This window comes from Phytophthora sojae, assembly GCF_000149755.1.
Source record: "Phytophthora sojae unplaced genomic scaffold PHYSOscaffold_2, whole genome shotgun sequence".
Taxonomy (NCBI): Eukaryota; Oomycota; class Peronosporomycetes; order Peronosporales; family Peronosporaceae; genus Phytophthora; species Phytophthora sojae.
Window position 1 is genome coordinate 8,170,533 of NW_009258116.1, and position 20,763 is coordinate 8,191,295.

The 20,763-nt window shown below is 54.6% G+C and overlaps 9 protein-coding genes across 9 annotated transcripts; 1 reads left to right on the plus strand and 8 right to left on the minus strand.

Moving 5' to 3' along the window:
* Window positions 1-165: 165 nt before the first annotated feature.
* PHYSODRAFT_487404 (hypothetical protein) lies at window positions 166-3,487 on the plus strand (the record flags this gene model as incomplete). The annotated part of the gene is made up of 5 exons (XM_009522340.1): window positions 166-312; window positions 389-2,697; window positions 2,782-2,841; window positions 2,902-2,956; window positions 3,128-3,487. 5 exons carry the CDS (start codon window positions 166-168, stop codon window positions 3,485-3,487), a joined length of 2,931 nt encoding a protein of 976 aa, XP_009520635.1.
* Window positions 3,488-3,687: 200 nt separating this feature from the next.
* PHYSODRAFT_297044 (hypothetical protein) lies at window positions 3,688-4,715 on the minus strand (the record flags this gene model as incomplete). Its single annotated transcript, XM_009522341.1, has 3 exons — window positions 3,688-3,760; window positions 3,847-4,037; window positions 4,392-4,715. 3 exons carry the CDS (start codon window positions 4,713-4,715, stop codon window positions 3,688-3,690), a joined length of 588 nt encoding a protein of 195 aa, XP_009520636.1.
* Window positions 4,716-4,975: 260 nt separating this feature from the next.
* Window positions 4,976-6,458, minus strand: PHYSODRAFT_350115 (hypothetical protein; the record flags this gene model as incomplete). The annotated part of the gene is made up of 5 exons (XM_009522342.1): window positions 4,976-5,512; window positions 5,615-5,696; window positions 5,774-5,870; window positions 5,948-6,001; window positions 6,073-6,458. 5 exons carry the CDS (start codon window positions 6,456-6,458, stop codon window positions 5,130-5,132), a joined length of 1,002 nt encoding a protein of 333 aa, XP_009520637.1. The 3' UTR covers window positions 4,976-5,129.
* Window positions 6,459-6,821: 363 nt separating this feature from the next.
* Window positions 6,822-7,430, minus strand: PHYSODRAFT_326379 (hypothetical protein; the record flags this gene model as incomplete). The annotated part of the gene is made up of 1 exon (XM_009522343.1): window positions 6,822-7,430. One exon carries the CDS (start codon window positions 7,428-7,430, stop codon window positions 6,822-6,824), a length of 609 nt encoding a protein of 202 aa, XP_009520638.1.
* Window positions 7,431-9,214: 1,784 nt separating this feature from the next.
* Window positions 9,215-9,604, minus strand: PHYSODRAFT_407866 (hypothetical protein; the record flags this gene model as incomplete). The annotated part of the gene is made up of 1 exon (XM_009522344.1): window positions 9,215-9,604. A coding segment is annotated over one exon (390 nt), but the record flags the coding sequence as incomplete, so codon positions are not given.
* A 1,174-nt stretch (window positions 9,605-10,778) lies between these two features.
* On the minus strand, window positions 10,779-10,946 carry PHYSODRAFT_407767 (hypothetical protein; the record flags this gene model as incomplete). The annotated part of the gene is made up of 1 exon (XM_009522345.1): window positions 10,779-10,946. A coding segment is annotated over one exon (168 nt), but the record flags the coding sequence as incomplete, so codon positions are not given.
* Window positions 10,947-13,045: 2,099 nt separating this feature from the next.
* PHYSODRAFT_297046 (hypothetical protein) lies at window positions 13,046-13,561 on the minus strand (the record flags this gene model as incomplete). The annotated part of the gene is made up of 1 exon (XM_009522346.1): window positions 13,046-13,561. One exon carries the CDS (start codon window positions 13,559-13,561, stop codon window positions 13,046-13,048), a length of 516 nt encoding a protein of 171 aa, XP_009520641.1.
* A 1,589-nt stretch (window positions 13,562-15,150) lies between these two features.
* Window positions 15,151-15,954, minus strand: PHYSODRAFT_297047 (hypothetical protein; the record flags this gene model as incomplete). The annotated part of the gene is made up of 1 exon (XM_009522347.1): window positions 15,151-15,954. One exon carries the CDS (start codon window positions 15,952-15,954, stop codon window positions 15,151-15,153), a length of 804 nt encoding a protein of 267 aa, XP_009520642.1.
* A 500-nt stretch (window positions 15,955-16,454) lies between these two features.
* On the minus strand, window positions 16,455-18,039 carry PHYSODRAFT_297048 (hypothetical protein; the record flags this gene model as incomplete). Its single annotated transcript, XM_009522348.1, has 2 exons — window positions 16,455-17,167; window positions 17,262-18,039. 2 exons carry the CDS (start codon window positions 18,037-18,039, stop codon window positions 16,455-16,457), a joined length of 1,491 nt encoding a protein of 496 aa, XP_009520643.1.
* Between the last annotated feature and the right edge of the window lie 2,724 nt (window positions 18,040-20,763).

The following is a 20,763-nucleotide window of genomic DNA, read 5'->3' on the forward strand; positions in this document are numbered from 1 at the left end:
TCTTAGTCAGCTTACATCGCTGCCAATTATGAGATATGAGATAGAGAATAAAAAACAATCCTCAAGGAATAAATTACTTACCGTGGTTGAAGTGACAACTCGTTTTTACACTCCCAATTACAGCAAAACAGGGTCTTATCGGCCAAAGCAACACAACCGCCGCCCATGGAGTCGGACGCGGGGCTGTCGCCGTCGCTGGCGGCGCGCGTGGGGCCCGGCAACATCCGGTCGCTCATCCTGGAGAAGGAGAAGGAGCTGCACGACATCAACGAGTACCGCATCCGCACGCTGGAGGCGCTGCTGCGCGACAAGGTGCGCGCCCAAGAGCCCCCTCCATTGATACATTCACATCCCTGACTAATCCTTTGCCTTTGCCGTTGCATTGCAGGAGACGGCCGCGGGCGCCGCCAAGCAGAAGCTGGGCAAGCTGCAGGAGGACTTCAAGTACAACCTCAAGCTGCTGGAGGGCCGCGACGAGGAGCTGGCGCTGTACGACGCCAACTTCGCGTCGCTCAAGACCGTGCTGCGCGACCGCGAGGCCGAGCTCAGCGAGCTGCGCGCTCGCGAGGCCGAGCTGCTGGCGGAGCTGCAGAGGGCCAAGCAACGCGCGGACGAGCAGGAGGCCCAGTACCAGCAGAAGCTCAAGGATGCGAGGGCGCAGATGGAGGGCGCCAGGTGGAAGTTCGACGACGAGCTGAGGCGCCAGCAGGACGCCATGGAGACGCAGAGGCGCAGCGTCGAGCGGCAGCTGAGGGAGAAGGACGAGGACGTGGAGACCCAGAGGAGGGAGCTCACGGTCACGTTCGACGACGTCATGAGGCAGCGCGAGGCCGAGTTCAAGCGTGCGAGCGACGAACTGCAGGCCAAAGTGAGGGACCTGGAGCTCAAGAACAAGGCGCTGGCCAGGGAGGCGGACGCGCAGCGAGCCAGGGCGGACGAGATCAAGACCAAGAACGAAAATCTGCAGCAAATGCTGCAGGAGAATGACAAGGAGATCAAGTCGCTGGAGTGGACGCTCGCGGATGTGCGCGCGGCGAAGGATACGAAAGTGGGCGAGCTGGAGGGCGAAGTGGCCAAGCTGAACGACGTGAAGCAGCAGCTGCTGGATGAGTACGAGAGCAAGATGGCGGAGCTGTTGCAGTCGCTGCACTCGGTGGAGAAGGCCTTCGTGCAGCAGAAGACGCAGTACGACGAGGAGCTGCAACGCCACATGGAGCGGAAGAAAAGTGAAGCCCAGGAGGCAAGTGCGCGCGGTGAGGCGAAGATTGAATTGTTGACAACTCGACTGCGTGAGAGTGAAGAGCGCGTGGAGGCGCTGCAGGGTGAGTTGAAGCAGGCGAAGTGGGATGCAGATGACAAGTTGATGGAAAAGGAGCGCGAGATTGAACGGGTGAAGAGCTCACTACAGGATCTTGAAGACGAACAGCATCGCGCAGCGAGTGATCTGCAGCAGCAGCTTCGAGCAGGGGATCGAGAGACGCAGGTACTCCAGGAAAGACTGCAGGATTGCCAACGCCAAATTGCCCTATTGAAAGAGAAAGATAAGGCGCAGCGACAAGAGCTGCTGGAAAGCGTGGAGAAGCAGGAAGACCTGCAGCGAGACCTTGTGGCAGTCAATTTACGCTGGGAAAATCGTTGGCAAGATCAGCAACAAGAGCTTGATGAGCGGCACGAGCTGCGGCTCCGCGAATTACAACAAGTGAAAGACCGTCTGCTCAATGAGAAGGAGGCGGTCGAAGAACGACTGCTTCACGCTGAGAACGAAGTGCAGCGGCTTCGTTCTGAGCTATCAGCGTTAAAGTCTAGCGCTCGTATCACCGAATCGTTCGGGTCGCAGTACTTGAGGCGAAGCGGGGACGTAAGGAATTCTTCGAACTCGGTGCCTGTAGCTCCATCACCTCTGTGGAGTGATGATCCAGGAACACTTTCACCTGTCCCGGGCGTATCGCCGATGCTTACAGATAGCCCACAGTTGCGGTCACGAGCTGGTGCAGCGGATAATGCCACCTCTTTGGAGATGGAAAACGCCAAGCTGCGTGATTTAATTCGGCAGATGAAGGAGTCGCTTGCTCAGCAAGCTGACGAAATGGAGGCATCCCCCGGACAAGCTAGTGGAAGTCGAAGCGCGTCTAAACTTGCGGCACAACTGCTGGAAGCCCAGGAGCGCTGTGTAGCGCTCGAATCACGCTTGAACGAAGTCTCTGGCAACGACAAGAGCACCTTGCTTCAACTTGAGAGCTGCAAGCGGGAGCTCTCCGAAGCGCAACGGTCTATCGAAGCTAAAACCAAGCAAATTGTCGAGTTGGAAAGTCGCGTTCAAGAGCTGGACGGGATGCGGTCTGCAGAACCTGAAATGCAGAGTGGACGGGTCGCTCTGGAAGCCCAAGTGATAGATCTCAAGCGGAAGCTCAAAGCAGCAAACAGTGACATCGATCGTTTAGTCAGAGAACGAAGCCAACTCATGGAGCTTAGCAACCAACTTCGTGCTGATCTGCGCCGGAGTGGGTCTGGAGATGCGGGGTCGAGGTCGTCGACACCCCGGGTGGAGTTTGCTGGCAAGAAGGACTACGAGAACATGATTGCCGAACTTACCCAGTCGTTGGAAGAAGCCCGAGTCCACAACAAAACGCTCAAAAAAGAGCTTCGCCGCATGGTAAAAGTGAACGTGCAATTTCAGCAAGAGCGAGAGTCACAAGGGTCTGGTCACAACGAAGGAGCAGGAACACCAGGAGACCGAATATCGCGCGGAAAAGATGAACACTCGGAGATTGAGTCGGGAAGGCGACGTTCGAGCACGTTATCGATGATGAAGACACTGGACCCCGGGCCAGCACGCGGCGCGTCTCGATCTACATCGATACGCTCTGCGTCTGAAGGTGGGGATGGTTCGAGTACCACAAGCAAGAACGATCTAGATGAGCAATTGTTGGCTCTGGCACGGAACAAACGCTTAAGTGTACGAGGCCAGTCGGCCAAGCCTCGCAGAACAAGTCGACCAGTCCCTCCCACGATTGCGGAGGATAGCGACGCTGAAGCTGACGTTTCTGCAGCGGATGAGGATCGAGTTGAGGCAAGGAGTGGGGAAGGAGCGCCGTCTCGATCAAGTTCTGTGCGAAGCGCGGATAAGTCCCTACTTGCAAAGCTGTTTCAGGCAGCAGACCGACGGGATTCGGCAGGAACTGAAGACTCCAACGCAACCATCGGTGGCACCTCCAGCACGAAGGTCACGGATGCACGGCTAAAACTCCAGCAAGCCAAGGAGATGCTGATGCTCTCTGGTAAACGAGCTCCTGTTGCTGGGTCGCGTGCTAGTCTTGCAACGTTTGCAGCGTCTGCTGCAGCTGGTGGTTCGACAGGTACGCGTCTGAGTGACCGAGAAACAAGCAGCCAGCGCTCAGCCGTGAAGAAACTCAAGCAGCTGCAATCCAAGCGAACTGAGATGGTCAATGAGCGCAAGAAAGTCCGCAACTACAGTCTGGCATCGTAGTTTCTTCACCCGAACAGTAAACAACCAGTAGAATACCCAACGCCGACACCATCGGTAATAAAAGCTAACTTTATTCCTACCTTGGTTGTGCCTGGTATTTGTGCTGGGTTTAGTGAAGCAGAGCTGCCGACAAGATGAAGTGGCAAGACGTAACAAGCATGGTCCAGTCGTGCAGAGCGGGTCTCGGTGCTGCCTGTCGACTACAAAAAATAGTCGGGCGTCCGGCGCGACACGTGCGGCTCTCCACGACGCGGTGCCGGGTCGAACTGCAAGCTGTGCACAACACACAAAACAATGGAAAACATTACGTCAGTAGCTCCTCTGTACAACACCACTTTTTCAGCTCTACCGCCACGTACAATGTGTACTGCATCTGCTCGTCCACCTCCATGATGGCGGCCTCGTTGCCGCAGCGGTAGCAGTAGTTGGGCGCGCTGAAGATGGTCACGACGTTGCACTTGTGCGACCAGTTGTAGCCTTCCATGACGAGCTGGTGCGCCCGCGCGATGAGCGTGAGGCCGTTGGCGTGGTTGAACTGGTCCGAGATGTCCTGGCCGAACGTGTAGCCCGCGCCTCTGGGCGAGATGCCCCAGCCGGAGCGGTCGTCCGGGTCGGACCAAAGCAGGTCGCACATGGCGCCCTCGTGGGGCACCTCCTGCAGGCGGTCGAAGCCGCGGATGTAGTCGAGCGTGTCGATGGAGGGCGACAGGCCGCCGTGCAGGCAGAAGATCTGGTTCTCGACCACGGCCGTGAGCGGCAGGTAGTCGAACACGTCCGTGAAGTAGCGCCACACGTTGGGGCTGCCGTACTTGCGCAGGCACTCGTCGTAGAAGCCGTAGACCTGCGTGATCTGGCGGCTCTCGTGGTTGCCGCGCAGGATGAAGACGCGGTCCTTGTAGCGCACCTTGAGGCACACGAGCAGCGTCACCGTCTCGACCGAGTAGTAGCCGCGGTCCACGTAGTCGCCCATAAATAGATAGTTGGTGTCGGGCGCGTGGCCGCCGATGCGGAAGAGCTCCATGAGGTCGTGGAACTGGCCGTGCACGTCGCCGCAGACCGTCACGGGGCAGCGCACGGGCTGCACGTTGGACTCCTGCACGAGCACCTCCTTGGCCTTGGCGCACAGCTGCAGCACCTCGTTCTCCGTCAGCGGGTTGCAGCCCAGCAGCTTCTCGCACCACGCGTCCAGCGTGTCGATGGACAGCTCGAACGGCGCGGCGGAGCTCATGGCGATGGCGTCTGCTTGGTATGTAGTTTATGCGAGCGAAATCCCCCTTTGACGGTCGCGCGGATATATATCGCATCCCGTTTTTCAGCCAATGAGCGGGTTTAGAGACTGGATTTTGGCCAATGGAAGGTGATGACGTTATTGAACCGAAAAGACTGCGTCTTGTGAGCTCGTCAGCTTGACTCTTATTTTTCTACTTTTCGCATTATTTTTTAGCTGCATGAGTTTTACAACAGCTGAAGAAGATGTGGGTCTACCTTGCAAGTTGAAGAGCTCCTCTAGTGCCTTGATCTGTGATTGGCAAGGCGGGCGGCTCTTGAGTTGCGCGGCGTTGCTGGACTCGGTCCCTTCCTGAAGTTTTCGGTTGAAACCCTCGTCGTTGCTACAGCACTGCTGGCGGACTGACTGGCTGGTCTATTGTTGCTGCTTTTTGTGGTGCGTCTTCTTCTCGAGGGCCAGCAGCGCGTCCTCTATTCTCCGCGTGATGGCCGAGTACAGCGCCTTCTCGCGCTCCTGCGTCTCCCAGGGCGAGTCCCCGACCACGCGTCCGTCCGTGTACCGCTCGAAGAGGTCGTCGAAGGACAGCGGCTCGCCGACGATCACGCCCAAGTCGAGGTTCGTCATGGGGAAGACGCTGATGAGGCGGTTCTTCTCGTCCTGCGGCATGAGCTGCTCCATGTTGTAGTGGTAGATGGGCACGACAATCGGCCGGGTTGTGGCACGAGCGATGAGCTTGCCCACGCCCCACTTCAAACGTCCGATCTCCTCTCGACGAGGACTCGGTCGGCCACCGAGCGCTACACATCACAAGCAGGAGATTCACAGCAAACGTCATCAGCATACAATAAAGACAATGTTGGTTTCGCAACAACGAAGCAGGAAGTTGGGCCCTCTCTTACCTTCGTGCTGAACGATCTTGCCCTCGGGAAAAATGTGCACCCAGGCGCCCTCCTGCACCTTGTCAAAGATAGCTTGAATCATCTGCAGACAGTCAGTGTCATGCATCCACACTACGTAAGGATGTGATAGTACAGGCAATGTTGCAACGCCCTTCGCACCTGGTGGTCGACGCCAGCTCCTCGCTTCACAGGTAGCGTCTTGGCGCCGAAGAACACCGTCGACAGCAGTTTTCCCTTCGTGTAGCAGTACTCCTGGCTGCAATAGTCACTCAATCAAAGTTAGCTAGTGCCTCCTTCTCACCCGCACCACCAGAATACGCGCTCCACTCTCACCTCGCCAGACTCCAGCGCCCGTTCCACGGCCACGCGTACCTCCACGGCATCATGCTGCACACCAACACAATAACCACATCAGCCGTCCATCGTACTCCCGACTTGCGTGTATGCACCTGTCTTACTTGGCGAACACCGCCGGGTCGTCCACCGTGGCCGAGTGGTTGGACACCGTAATGACGGCCGTGCCCTTGGGCCGCTGCTCCAGCTGCTGGATCAAGTGTTCCGCGCCCTCGACCTTCGTGCGGTTCAGCAGCTGCAGGTAGATTTTGGCGGTCAGCGTCGCGGCGCCGAAGATGGGCACGCGCGCCACGTCGTGCAGCCACTCGGGGAAGACCTCGGGCCGACGTCCGCCGTCGTAGCGACCGTCGCCCAGGTCCGCCATGGGCGCGTCCACGTACAGCGCCACGGCCCCCACGCCCACGGACACGGCGCCAATTGACAGGGCGCTTAGGGACAGCGAGCGCACCAGGTGCGAGCCCGCCAGGGGCTTGGCCGTGCGCCGCAGCATCGTCGAGGAGACGCGAGTCCGAGTGGAGCAGATCCACTAATGACGACGCAGGTTTATGCAGCTGGACTAAAACCTGGACTAAAATACATGTACAAAATTTTTGACCTGCGGCAATTATGGGCAGTGCCCATAATAATTGGGCGCACTCTGTGTGTTGCAATCGCAAAGTGTAATTTTGAATTTTGTTGTTATGAAAGCCTAAGCGCGAACCTACGTGATGCGGGTCCCTGATGAACTGGGTAATGAATGCACACAGGGCCTTTGATGAGATCACTGTGGTGGGCAAAGTACGTACGTCCAGGTTGGCCCTACCGCTATTCAATCAAGCGGCTCGCCATACACGCACGCTTTGTCGATGCCGGCTCAAAGAAGCACAGCGGCAAGACCTCCAAGGAAGGCAGCCACAGCAGAAGATATCAGCAACGGAACCGCTGCCGACGTGCCAGTGCCAGTGGCAGTCGTCGTGGCAGCGTTGAAGGCATAATATTTGATGTATCCCGTACAGGAATGCGCAGTGAGCGCATCCTTTGTCAGCGCATTCGCATCATCCAAACTCTCCTTGCACTGGAAGTCGTCGTACGTCTGCAAAACGCCCGATCCATCGCTGTTCAGGGTCGCTTTGACGCTGTAGTCAGTCACAACGTGGCACTTCCCGTCCGCTGAGAAAGCTTGAAAGCCCTGTTTGGTCGTGCAGCTCGAGTCGGCGTAATACTCGGCCACCAAATAGGGGGCCTTGGCAAAGGTCGACGAGGCGAGCGTGAAGTAGTCGGATGTGCAAACTTGTTCAATATAGACCCCATCACCAGAGAGGGTACACTCAGCAGGACACGACCCAGAGTCAGGGAACATGGTCACGGAGGCCGGGTCGGCGCATTTCGAATCGTCAAACACAACGTACCCTTCGGCATTGACGGACGGCAATGCCGCCGCCAAAATCAACCCGGTTACCAAGTGACCCGCGAATGACTTCATGGCGTTCGCTTGAGTGGTCAGGTGAGTGTCGGTGCTTGTGGTGAAGCTGGATAATCTGAGAGTGAGGTCGTGCTGGGGCCCATGTTGCTTGACGATGCCGTGAAGACGAGTGGTTACCGCGGTTGCCTCTAGCTTGGAGACGCAGCTTGAAATACTTGCGGAAACCACTCTAGCGGGGTTTCGGTTGGTTTCCATCCTCTCAATATTCTGGGATCCTCACGGATTATCTTTCTCTTCATTGCGTTCAGCTCTGTAAGCAGCTCCGGCCCGGCATTTTGCGACTTTTGTTGCCTTTTCCGGGCTCCCGAGCAACAGCGAAATCCTACTTCGCAATACCGAGTTTCCACTTTACGGTTTAGGAGTTGATCTTGGCTTGCGTCCCACTCGAATATTTCTCGCGTTGTCAACCGGAATCAGCTTTCCGTTTGACCACTCCTTGTGCCAAATATCCCAGCAAGTCATCACCACTTCACGCACTTTGCGACGGGCTCGCATGCAGAGGAAGATCGGGCCGGTGTCATTGCAGTCGCCGCAGAAGTACGTAGTCGTCGAGGCTCGCTGTGTACCCGTACGCAGCGCCGAACACACCTTACGAGCACGCTGTCGCCTCTTCGCTTGGGTATCTGCGTTGCGCCACTCATCGACTTGGCGAGCAGTATGAGGGGACGTCTGGCCTCCGCCAGAAAGAATGGGTTCGTACGCGGGGGTCTCCGGACGGCGCTGCGTGCCGAACGTGTTGCTCTCGTACATGTCCGTGGCGTCGAGATTGCACAGCTGCAAGTGCAGCTTCTTCATTTACTTCACATGCGTGAGCGGGCGGGACGACTTGTTCTTGGGATACGTCTTGTGAACTATCTAGCCATTCACGATGGCCAAATCGATAAGGCCGAGGACGAGCGCCGTGTAGTACTTCTTGAAGCGGAGGGCTCGCTGCAGTGAGTAGCGCTGCAGGCGCAGCTGGTCCTGGACATCCACGCCCCCCATGAAGGCGTGGTAGTCTTTGATAACGCCGGGGCAAGGCACCTCCACCTGCGTCGCGCCGTCCTGCCGTGCAACACGATCGAGATCATGACTGCCACCGGTGCACAGGAAATGCACATGACACAAGTCCCACCAGCTGATGGCAGCCATGTTTGGAACCAGCTTGGACTTAGCAATTTTGAATGAGCCTCGCGCAATGTCCTCCGGGCGCGTCTTCTTCTTTTCGATCACCTCCTTGCAGTAGCCGAGTCGGTTTGTCATTATCGTGCGGACACAGTCGAACCCCATGAGCAGGAGCTGAATCGCTAAGGCCACCGATGTATAGAAGCGGTCAACCATGACCAGCCTCATACCCTGCTTCTTTTTTAGTCTGGTCCAAACACTTCCAGCAGATTTCGCACGACCGCCGCTGGCCCAGACTTCATGTCGGTCTTGTGGGCATCACTCGCGTGCTGCTTTTTTCCGCAGTAGATCTCAAACCTGTCGATATTCAGTTTAAACAAGATATATTTGTAAGATTAAACTGCATAATGCAATGTAATAAAATGACATAACCAAAAAAATTCGTACCGAATGCAGTACGCTGTAACTGCACTGCAGAGCATGAAGCGCTTGGTGCCCCACTTGTGGGGCTTGTCCTTCAGGTAGACGCGCATCTTGTTGAACGAAGATCGGCTTGGTAGCACTGCTTCATCAAACGCCAAGTGCGATGGAGCGACGTATCCACGCGCAAAGGTTCGCTGCAGAACTTCGACGACCTTGCGTATCTTCCAGGCGTGGTCGGTTTGAGCTCTGGGGTCGCTGTTGGGGTTGAAGTGTAGATTACGAGAGATCTCCATGAATCGATCCCGTGACAGCACTGACCCGAAGCACCCACGCGAGATAGCACCCTCATCCGTGGTTTTCCAGTGGTTGGTCAGCTTCTCGCGGTTTGGCGCAATAGCTCTTGCAATTAGCAGGCCAATGAACTGACCCAGCTCATGTGGCAAGATGGGCTTCATACCTTCCATTTCGTGTTGGATGTCGCGCCGTGATTTCTTCGGCAACTTGTCGTTGAGTCGTCGCTTGGCTCGATAGCGGCGATAGGCTTCGTCCACTCGAAGAGGGATCATCTCACGATGATACTCGTTTGAACAGGCAGCAATGTGCTGCCACTGCACGACGGGCATGAAGTAGAAAAATAGAGCGATGGGGGGGGGGGGTCGCCCCTTCAAAGCACCTCAGCCGTAGGCCCCGAGTAACCTTGGCGAAGACCGGGGTAGCTTCCGGCATCATTGACAGGCTCATAAGGCGTCATGAGATAGTCGTAGGTGTCAGGCTGAACGACGTCCTCCCAAACCGTCGCACTCATGTCCCGCAAGACAGCGCTCTTCAGGTTACCTGCCAGCACTTCGCCCTCCCCACCAAACTGCGACAGAAAGTTCTCCGCGAAGAGAACCTCCGCTGCGATCTCTTGCTCGGTCTGCTCGGAATCGTCGACGACGTCATCAGGGACGCACCAAGCGTCCACGTCTTCGTCTGACCCGTACTCGCCAGTCTCGACATCATCCTTCTCTGCTTCATCGCCAGAATCCATGGAACCAAACTGGGGCACGCTATCTCCATCCGTCACAACATTCAACGCGTCCGTGCTGTCGGTCAGTAGCTCATTGCCGAGTGCACCAGCTTCAGCTTCTTCGTCGTCACCGTGATCGTCTACAGTAAAGCAGCAGTAAAAAGCAGAATGCAGCATAACATTCACCATAATATTCAGTATAGTATCCATCATAACATTCAGCATGCAATGCAGCATAAGGGACAGTATAAGAGACAGCTTATCATGTTCATGATCACTGGGTATGTACACAGACTCGACGGGCTCGTTGTCGGGGATCACGGTGTCGTCCGACGGCGCGTCGTCGAACATGGACGCATCTGAATCCTGGACATGAGGTGACGTTGCCAGCAGTGGCGTTGGGCGGCGAGGTCGAGGCGGCGACGAGTGCGTGTGAGCGGTGGGATTGTTGGAGTTGTGACGACTTCGCGCTCACGCGCTTGCGTCTCAGCTTGAGAAACATCCGACTGTGTTGCCGCTTGAGTTGCAGCAGCACGGGTTGCAGCACCTTGAGCTGCAGTAGGGACTCGACTTGCAGCGTTCGTGGCAGATTGGGCTCACGCCTCGGCCCTTTCGATGTCAGCGAGGTAGTTCAAGCGCACGACTTCAGCTGCAGCGGCAAGTTGCGCGTCACCAGGAGCGGCGCGGGGAGGAGTGGGTGGCGGTGCAATTGCTGCTGGAGCACGAGAGCCATCCCGAAGCGCTACACACAGTACGCAACGATAGTTTAAAATAACATCAATAACAATAAAAGCCCTTTGAAACATACCATTTGCGTAGTATTCCAGTACTGCCTCCTCGCCTCGGAAGAAATGAACGCCTTCCGTCCCGCTTGAGCTCTCGCCTGGTCGAATGTAGAAGTAGCGGTCGTCGAGACTGCGCCGTGGAGGCGGCTTCCGCGACCACCCCTTGCCCTTGAGCTTGCACCACACCGACTTGAACGAGAGGTCGCGGCCTGTGACCTCGTAGTCGCGCACTACCTTCCCGAGCACTTGCACTATTTCCGGCTCCGGCGACTAAAATACCAGGATAAGTTGTCATTATCAGCAATACCAGCTGCCTGAATTGATGCGCTTGCTTGGACGACATCGGGTATTCAATCCGTTCTGCGCGCCACTTCACTACACCCTGCTGAATCCAAGTGTAGCTTATCACATCGCCAACCTTTGAGTCTTTGTCGGATAATAAGTTGAAGGCTCTTCGTATCGAATGGGGTCCCCCTGACCGCGCTGACCACGGTAAATCGAAGACATTCGTGTCCATGACGCCCTCGGCAATGAATTCACCCTTATCTGCGCCTAGCGCTCGTTCAATTCTTGCCACAGGTCCATATAAAATGGCAGTCAGGTCACATTCGAGCTCCCCAGTCACCCAACGAGTAGTCACCCCTTCCGCGTTGGTGCATGCTAGGCGTGCTTCGCGTCGTGCATTTACTAAGTCTGTTCTTGTGGGGCTGGTTGCAGTAAATCGGAACCACTTGTCGCCGGTACCGCGAAGTGTCTTGCCTGCTGCGCTCAGTCAATCTCCGACTCATCGGCTTGTAAACTTGCTGGGAAAGCGACCGACTTCTCGATATCGACCCGTAGCCCTGAGAGCTGCGAGAATTGGTTGACTACTGCAAGCACTACCGGTTGCGCACGTGCGTCGTCCACGTAAATGGCTGTGTCATCTGCGTAGCCTACAACTTTGAGGTCAGTAGCTCCATACGCCCCCAAAAGTCTGATTACCGAGAACGCTTCGCTTGCCTCCAGCATGTCATACAGGACGTCCACCGCTATGATGAACAGCAATGGCGCTAAAGGGCAGCCTTGGCGGATTTCACTTGTGATAGCGATTGGTCTCGATGCCCGACCATTAGCTAGGAACATTGCAGACGTACCCGTATGTAAGTTTTGGATCATTGTCAACATGCGTTGGGGTACACCTTTTTTCCTCAGCACTGCAAGCAGGAACTTTCGGTCCAGGGAGTCGTAAGCTTTTTCGAAATCCAGCAACAGCGCCTGGGCACATCCTGGTAGATTGGATGCTGCCACTTTCGCGGCCTCCAGTAAGTCAATGGCAGTATGAATCGATCTTCCAGGCACAAATCCGAATTGCGTTGGGTGTACCAGATCTGCGATACAACCACGCATTCGATGGGATAAATTTTTCGTGAAGACTTTGTAGTCGGTGTTTAGCAACGCGATAGGTCTTAAGTGTAGCGGATTGGTGGCTCTTGGTTTCTTCGCGATACAAAATTTATAGGCTGCTTTGAACGACTCAGGGTAATGTCCGCTCTGGAACCACGAACGGAAAAGTTTAGCGAGAATCGGAGTCAGTTCTTCGGCAAAGTCTCTGTAGAAGGAGTTGCCTAATCGATCCGGTCCAGCCGCTTTCCCTCTTTTGCTGCGCGCTAATGCGCTCTGGACTTCAAACTCCGTGACATCATCATCTAGCCATTCGATTTGTGCTGTGCCCCAGTTTTTGCTGATCTCAGAGATGGACACTTCAAGCTGTTCGGTGCATCTCGCTTGTCGATTAAGGATTGGATGCCAGTTTTCAGCCAAAATGTTGGCTTGGTCTTCGGGCCCTAATTTCGTGTCCGCAATCCCGTGATCCAGTAGTGGGACTGTACTATCTCCATACTTCGTAGACACTCTGGCAAAAAAGGATTTGACATCTCTGGTTGTGCGTTGCACATGCTTCGTCGCCAGTCGAACCATTCGTAGTGCTCTTCGTCGGGTAGATACGGCATTGATCTGCTCCAAGAGCGCTGCCTGCCTCATCGTTGCCACCCTCCGACCCCTGATCGATGGCGAGAAGCTGCGCATTGAGCCGCTTGATCTGCTGCTTGAACCCTCGATTGGTCCTCCGACGACAATCTCTTTTCACTTTTTGCAGTTCTGCCCCAAAGCCTGTCTTGAATTCGTCCCACATTCGAGTAGTTTGCTCTGGTGGTAGGTCTGTTGAAATTGGTTCCTCGAAATCTTTCAATCGGTTCCGTATTAGACTTCCACTAGCCGCAGCAGAAAAATGCGGAGCAGGGTAAACGGAGGCCTGATCACATATTCGCTTCGTTGCGGCTGGATCCTGGAGGTCCCTTGTGGCCCGTTTTAAGTGGCGCCGTGATCGATACGACCTCTACGTGGCTGACCCAGGTTGGTAAGGCTGTCGAGAGGTACCAACGAACAATCCTGCTGAATGCAATGACAGATTTGTACGGGTACCGATATGTGTGGTTTTGGGCGGCAAAGCACTTGGTTGTAGTGGCATTAATCGTACCCGGTTTTCGCCACTCCATCGGGATCATTAAGCGCTTGGGCATGGCCCAATCCATCAGAATTTTGGCACCTCCTTCTACCGAAGAACCTCCACCAGCACGATCCAGCTCTGGGTCCGTAAAACAGTTGAAATCACCCCCCCCACTAGAATGGGTACATCTTCCGGCAACTTTAGTTTTGCAATCTGCTTGAAAAATTGTCTCCTTGGCTTTCCCGTGCTCGGCGCGTACACATTGACCAGGAGCACTTTCGTGTCTCGTATGATGCACGTGGCCATGAGTAAGTGCTGGGACCATAGCTCCCGTCCCCAAGGTTTCAGCTCTCTTACACTACCGTACGGGTTGACCACGATGGTGACACCACCGCGCCGCTCGTCCGTCGCTGCCCATAATAAAGACGGTTGTGCTGCCTCATTCTTAAAGCCCCACGCGGACTTGTACATTATCCCCGCCTTCTCGCACTCCGCTGCCGTCAAGTGTGTTTCTTGAATAAGCACCACCGTAGTCATGTCGTTCACGAAGCCCTTGGAACCAGATAGGTAATTTAGTGAAGTCACCCGCCCATCCACTAACATTGAGCGTCAGTAGGCCAAGTGTCACTGCGTCTCGATGCAAGGCTGCACTCTTCCCTTGCTCGGTCCCCTTTCGTGCTTGCAGGATGTTATTGGTATGACGCCTTTGACTGAGCCGCTCTTCATGATCGAGAAATTGTTGTTCCATTGAGCTCGCCTTGTCTTGCTTGTTAAGTACAGTATAAAATTTATGCGGTGTGTTGGAATGTAATGCAGCGGGTGCAACTGGTGTCCGTCGGGGTCTGTTGCTAGCGATCGCATAAAGACCCTCTCGACTCACCGGCAACCCGCGTGCATGTTTGGATCTCCCCTTCGCCACCAGCACTTGACAAGATAAGATTCTGCGGCCCCCTGGGCCTTTTAGGACCGCAAAGGCGTCTGAGGGCGCTGGGACCTCGGATCCCCGCACGCTTTCCTTGCCAATACCTTCACAGTTAAGTTTCAGTATTTGCGGTGGATCCTGTTGCAGCTCTTTCAGTCCCGTCCAATCTCCACTCGCTCGTGCTTGCTGACACAACTCTTGTACCCGGTTTTCGCTCCAGTACAGTGTTCGCCGGCATGCTTCGAAAGCAGAGCCTGCTTCCTCGACGTTCCAAGCCACCAGACTTCGCAGAATAAGGTGAAGTAAATACCATTCCTCTTTGCCAATGTCCGCCGGCTTGGAGCGATTCTAGCTCCGATTTTTACGCCTGCATAGTCGTTCCCACTTAGCCGTATCACCAGCCACGTGAATATTTACCTCGGAAAGCTCTGTGGCTGAAGCTTGGAGCCACTCCACACAAAACGTATAAAGTGCCGAGGAAGGGACCAATGTTTCACTTCGTCTCAGCACGTGAAGTCGCTGCAGTTCACATGCTTCATGTTTTCCCACTGGATCAACGTTTCACGTGGCCACTGGTACAGGAGTACTTCCGGAGTTGTTAGTGTCTGTATGAGTGATCCCCCTGCCTGTATATCAGTGCTGCAGTAGTTTCCAAGTTTGCGTAGTGCGTGGACCGATCGAATTTGCTGGGGAAGACCCCACCTTGTGCGATCTTCCGTTCTCCACTGCTGATACTCCTGATACGCGGTTTCGTAGCCTTCTGCGTCGGGGCCCCAGGTAGGTGCCTTTGCTGACTGGGTTTGCGCCTCCAAGGCTAAAGGCCTGCAGTCACTGTCGACGTGTCTGGCGCGTTGTTGGAGCATGTCGACACACGCTAGCGCTCGCCTAGCTAAGTCGGCCTCGTCAAACGGTTCTGAGTCTAGAGGACTGAACCCGTGCTCACTAACTACTCGATTTCTTCTTTCCGTCATTGCGTCCAAATCCGCCGTGTCTTATTCATAGCGTTCTGGAGGGTACGTCACCGCGTTGAAGTGATTTCCGGTTGCCTGATGCCTCAGGATCAACACTGTCGGCGGTACGCTTGCTGCTCTCATGGCACTAAACAGGCTTTGTGCCGACGCCTTGTCCAGCAAAAAGGTCTTGGATTGTTCGTAGTTGCCTCCATGGGTAGGTTTAGCTTTGGCGTAGGCATGACAGTGTACAAATGTCTGCCCCGTTTCGAGCTCGTCAATCACAAAGAGCGGTTCTCTTAGATACGTGGCCATGGCCTGGAGCTGAACGGTGCGTACCCAATCCGAAAGAGGGGCCTCGCAGTTGACTGAGTAATTTCGCACCCGCGAAAGAGCCGACGCTATTGCCAAGAGCTTCTGATCCATGGAGCAGGAGTCAATCGACGTGTTAGTGAGCGCCTTGTACAGGTCGTCCACATCAAATTCATCTAGTTCAGCTGCCCATTGCAGTCTTGCTAGCATAAATGTCATTGCTCGCGTCTTGTATGACGAAGAGAGCAGTGTTTCTTCCTCGTTGAGCACCAATACATCTCCCCATAAATTCGTAATTGCTGCATACCATGCGTTCCATCCGCACTGACCATTGGGCGGGACGTCAGTAGCTGCGCTACCCAGCAATGCCAGCCAGTCCGCCACGCTTACCACTTCAATTGGCCCTTCTGGTGTTGATTCATCGATTATCTTCTCCCCGGGCTCTTTCATCTCCACATTTGCGCTGTCCAAGCTGGCGCCATAACAGTCGAAGATTGGGGTCTGTGTGAGAGTACGCTTCTGTCCCTCCTCCATTTCGGGTAGCTGTTCGCCGGGGTTCCCATCTCCTGCCGATTTTGTACGCAGCAGTTTTTTTTGGCTCTGCGGGTCGACCGATGACAGGGTAGGAGTCGCCTGGCCTCTGGAGTTGGGACTGTCGCCGTTGTGTGTATCTGCTCCACACGCTTCTCAGCGTTTAGTTGTCCCCCATCCTCGCGAGTGGCGTCGCCCCCTTGGGACGCCCCAGCATGTTCGTGGATTGATGGAGCACGAGTGCGTTTTCCTTTTGCCGGGGAGAGGGGCTCGTCTTGCTCATGTTCTGACTCCGGCTTGGCTCTCTTCCGCAGGTCGACGGGAATATCTTCATGCACCCGGCTTTCGTCCGGAGTTTCGTCAGCGGTGGAAGCGTTCGGCACCTCGTCAATATCCATATCATCGATATCCTCGCACTTTGTAGGGTCATTCTCAGCACAATACTGTTCAACCTTAGTTTCTTCCTCTGCCTCTATGGTTGTTGGCTCGGTAGTGAGCAGACTTCATGCTCTGAGGAAATCCGCCATATCCCGTATGGGCTGCACTGGTTTGAACAATTGGAGCTTTGTAGTCGGTCCGACGCTAGCAGCAGCGACATCTAAAGTCAGCCGTCGGCGTGATGCCGCAACTTCATCTTCCGTTTGCATGCAAGTGGCGTGCCCATGCCCGAAAGCTCTGCAAGGTGTACATGGCGGAGCTACGAAAACGGTGTGATGGAAATTTGTCAATTCCACATCAAGCCACTTCCAGTGGGTATACTTCTTCAACGCTACGGGCCACATTGGAACTGTGAGCTGCACCTTCCAGGCTCGGCTGTCAGTTCCACCTCGTGCTCGGCCAACTCGCTGCAGATTGAGGATAGGAACCTCCATGACATTGTCTAGGAGGTGGAACAGCTCCTCCGCTGATACTTCGCGATGTAGCACTAGCACCGTGAGCTCATAACTGTCGAGTCGGACAACGGGATGAAGCCCATGTTCATCTACTTGTTTCCTCATTTCAGCGTAGTCGAAAAGCTCGATTCGTCCATTGCCGAGGGGAACTCGCCATCCCACCCAGCGCTGCGCGGCTTGGTTGCTGGGGAACGCGAAGCTGGGGAACGCGAAGGTAATCAGGCGCTGGGGTTCAGTGTACACGATCGTGGATAACGCTCGAATGAAGTCGGCCGCTTCGATTTGCAAATCAGCCGCCGCTGTTTTCGGCGGTGTCATCAGCTCTACAAGTCGTTTGTGAGAGCAGTCGCCATGGAGGAAGTAACCCGGTTGGATGTGCGCAAAATATCTGGTACACTGACTGGTGTTCAAATACACTTTCAAATGCGGCCAGGTCAGCTTGGTTTAGCACGTTGACGAGAAATGGAGGTACAGCTGGGATTTCCAGTTCACCCCCAATTATCAGGTCCATTGTTCTAAGCTCCTTCTGAGTGAAGGCTCTCAGAGATGTTGTCGGCTGCGCGGGTGCTGTGCAGATCTTGTAAAGTTCATTTAGTTCGGTCATCCCGGTCGCGTCTGCGTGAGGCTTCCGCTCGGTCGCGCAGAAGCCGCTCACCACGTCCTTGTAGGAGACGCCACTGCTGACAGTGTGCGAAGCAGGCACGGTCACGTCGCGCGCAGAGGGCTGTGCCTGTTCGTTCGTTTCGAAGTCGAAAGCCATAAACCGCTGTTCAACCTCGCGTTGTCGAAGCTGTTTAGCAATGATCCAGTCTTGTAATTCGACCAGCATGCTGGTAACATTTCGTTGTCCGAGGAGGAGCGACTTGCGCTTCGCAATGAATGGGAGAAAACAGCCCGTATCCCGGTACATTATGGTGGCTATCACAGCCAGTGGGATCTCTCCAGCAACGACAATGTTTCTTTTGCCTAGCCATGTCCGATGCAAATCTGTGGTTGCACACTTTGTTTCACAGTGCCAGTACCAACTCGATGACTGGAGAGAAGGAAGCTTGTCCACCCAGGATTTTTTTAGAAGTCGGAAGTCGTTCTCTCCACGCGGCATTGCTGCCTGCTTTGCTTTCTGGCGTTGAGCTGGGTGGGCTGTTGTTGGCGATGAGTGCACGTTGGGCGTGGCCCGTCGGTTCCTGGCGGTCATGTTGTTGTTCCTCTCGCTGAGTGCGGCTTAAGAGGGAGAAGAGTCGCGGCCTTTCGGCTTAGGGCGTCGGTTCGGGAAACGGATCACTGCGCTCCACCCATGGCTGGATCTTGGTGGAGCAGGTTCCGGGGGAGCTTGTTCGCTGGCGGTTGCAGTCGACGGCGCTAGACTTGTGCCTCCGCGCCCAGGCGTCATGAGAACACTTTGATAACCCCGCCCTGTTGGGTGGTATTCCTTCTTTGAACTTATTCGAAGGCTTAACGATTGGAAATGATAGCATCGTAAAGATCCTTCCTTTATCATGAATACACTGTTTACATCTAAATAACACAGGTGAATGTTGCCTGTGGTCTTGACATCCACCCAAAAACAACAAATGTTATCCAAAGGTACGTGGGTTAAACGCTATTTGAAACGTATCCGTTAAAAAACCTAGTGGGTGAAATTACTGACAGCCACCCTGAACTTTCAATGGCCGGCTCGTGCCATGTCTGCTGAGCCAGTCACAAGATTGCTCTTCACTTATTTTGCCCGCTGATTACAGCAAGCCCGCTAATTCAAGGTAATAATAATCATTGAGAAAGCGACTCGATGCATGAGTGAAACTCGATTGACTTCATCTGGGCAGCGCAATTGCAATGATTATCCAAGCCTAAGCTACAGGCTATCGCAACGAGATCCAATACCATTGACGCAAGGACCGTTGTGCTGGTAAAACAACGAGTTACGATGGAGTTATATTTCAAAACGAGCCACGCCGTCGCTTAGACAGAATTTGGGCAGGAGCACAATAACTTTACTTCCTGAATGTAAAATTGTCAGGATTTCGTATAGCTACGGTAATAGAGCAACTAGAACGGTTGGATTAATTCGATGAAGTTTTGGTCGTGATAAAGCTAAGGGCAAACTTGTACTTAGTAGTGTTTGCAACGCGACGGCCTTCTGGCATGGAGCACACATGAAGTTAGCTATCAAGAAAGCAGCAACAATATACAGGTGTATGGTTAATCAAACTTCAGTTCATCGTTTAATTCAAGGTTCAACCCAGAAACTGCTGCATATAAATATTTCATAAGAACGTCCACGGGTCATTCAGAGTTTCATGTAGTGATGGTAAAGAACCTGAAGGGTTGAAAACTTACACAACGTTGTCAAATTTTAGAACCGGGTCTAAACATTTGTAGCTAGCACAATCGCACCATACTTTTATAAAATACCCTACCATAATAGAAGACCTATTCAGCGCTGCTCCGCGAACGGCAATCTGGGGGCGACATCGAGTCGCATCTTTATCTGTCGAACCCAATGTCAGAAGGCAAGCCACTCGCTTAGGCATTGCTACTAGCGCTTCCGCGAAGCCTTCCCAAGTCCAAATGGAGCAGCAGTCACCTCCTCCTTCGGCCCAGCGCCATTGCAGTCACGCTTCACCGAGGTTTCCAGTCGCGCTAAGCTCTCCATCTCCTGAACAAGGTAGAGCGAGTCAACCATCACCGGTGTTTCCGGCTGTGTGGGGGTCTGCCGCAGCCGCGGAGCGGCAACGTCGTGTCTCGGAGTCGCCTACTATCCAACAAGAGTCGAAGTCGGAGTCGCGGGACTCGCCTCAAGCCATCTCCGCGGGGCAGCAGCGTACGTCGCCCTCGCCGGGGGTTTCATCGCATCGCTCTCCGTCTCGCAAGCCTGGCCGCCCCGCGCATCCTCTATGGGAACACTTCGTGAAGAAACCAAAGGGCGATGGCAGGAAAGTGGCTGCGGAGTGCACATACTGCCACAGCCGCATTAACACGGGCCAACCAGTTCGGTTCATGGTCCCGCATTTGGTCGGCTGTAACGCAGCGCCGCCACGCATACGCGAGCAATGGAGTGAGTTCGCGAGAGCTGACGCAGCTAGGAAGCAGCAGCGGTCGGCTCCGGTTACGACTAGCACTGGTGCTCCTCCGCTAGCAACTACTCGAACGGACTTGCCTGTTGGTGGAAATGTTATACCTTCGGTTACTCAAGAGCAATTCGATTTCGCGTTTGCTCAAATGATGTTTGGATGTGCGCTATCGTTTGTTCTCGTGGAGTCTCCATTCTTCCGCCAGTTCATGCAGTTACTCGCGCCTGGACTGATAATCCCGTCGTCCCGACACAAGATCGCCGGAGTCATGCGGCAGCGAATGCGCGATGAATGCAGAAAGTATGTGATTCAGCTGATTAAGCAGCAGCGTGTGGTCCCTGTTGTTACTGACGCATGGAGCGACACCAACAACGCAAGCATCGTCAACTTTATGGTCGTCGCCCCTGGTATGCCAGCTCTGTTTTGGTCATCACTACCGACGGGTACCTCTCAGCATACCGGGGCATACATGGCGAAAGAGTTGGAGCGGGTAATAAACGAAGTCCATACCGAGACGGGGGCTGTCATTGCAAGTGTTATGACGGACAATGCGAGCAACATGGTGAACGCATGGGCGCATTTGAAAGCCAAGCTACCCATTTTCGCTGGTGGATGTGCTGCCCACACCATTAATCTGTTGATCCAGGATGTGTTCAAGCTCTCGTTCTTCACAGCTATCCGGAAGGAGGCTGTCGCTATCACGAAGTTCGTTCGAGACCATCACGCGCTTCTAGACGAATTTCGCAATCTCCAGTCAACTGTTATTCAGGCGCATGATGATTTGCTAGATCAGTTTCGGTCGCTTCACCAAGCCACAACTCTCCCAAGCACGGATCGGCGCCGTGCTC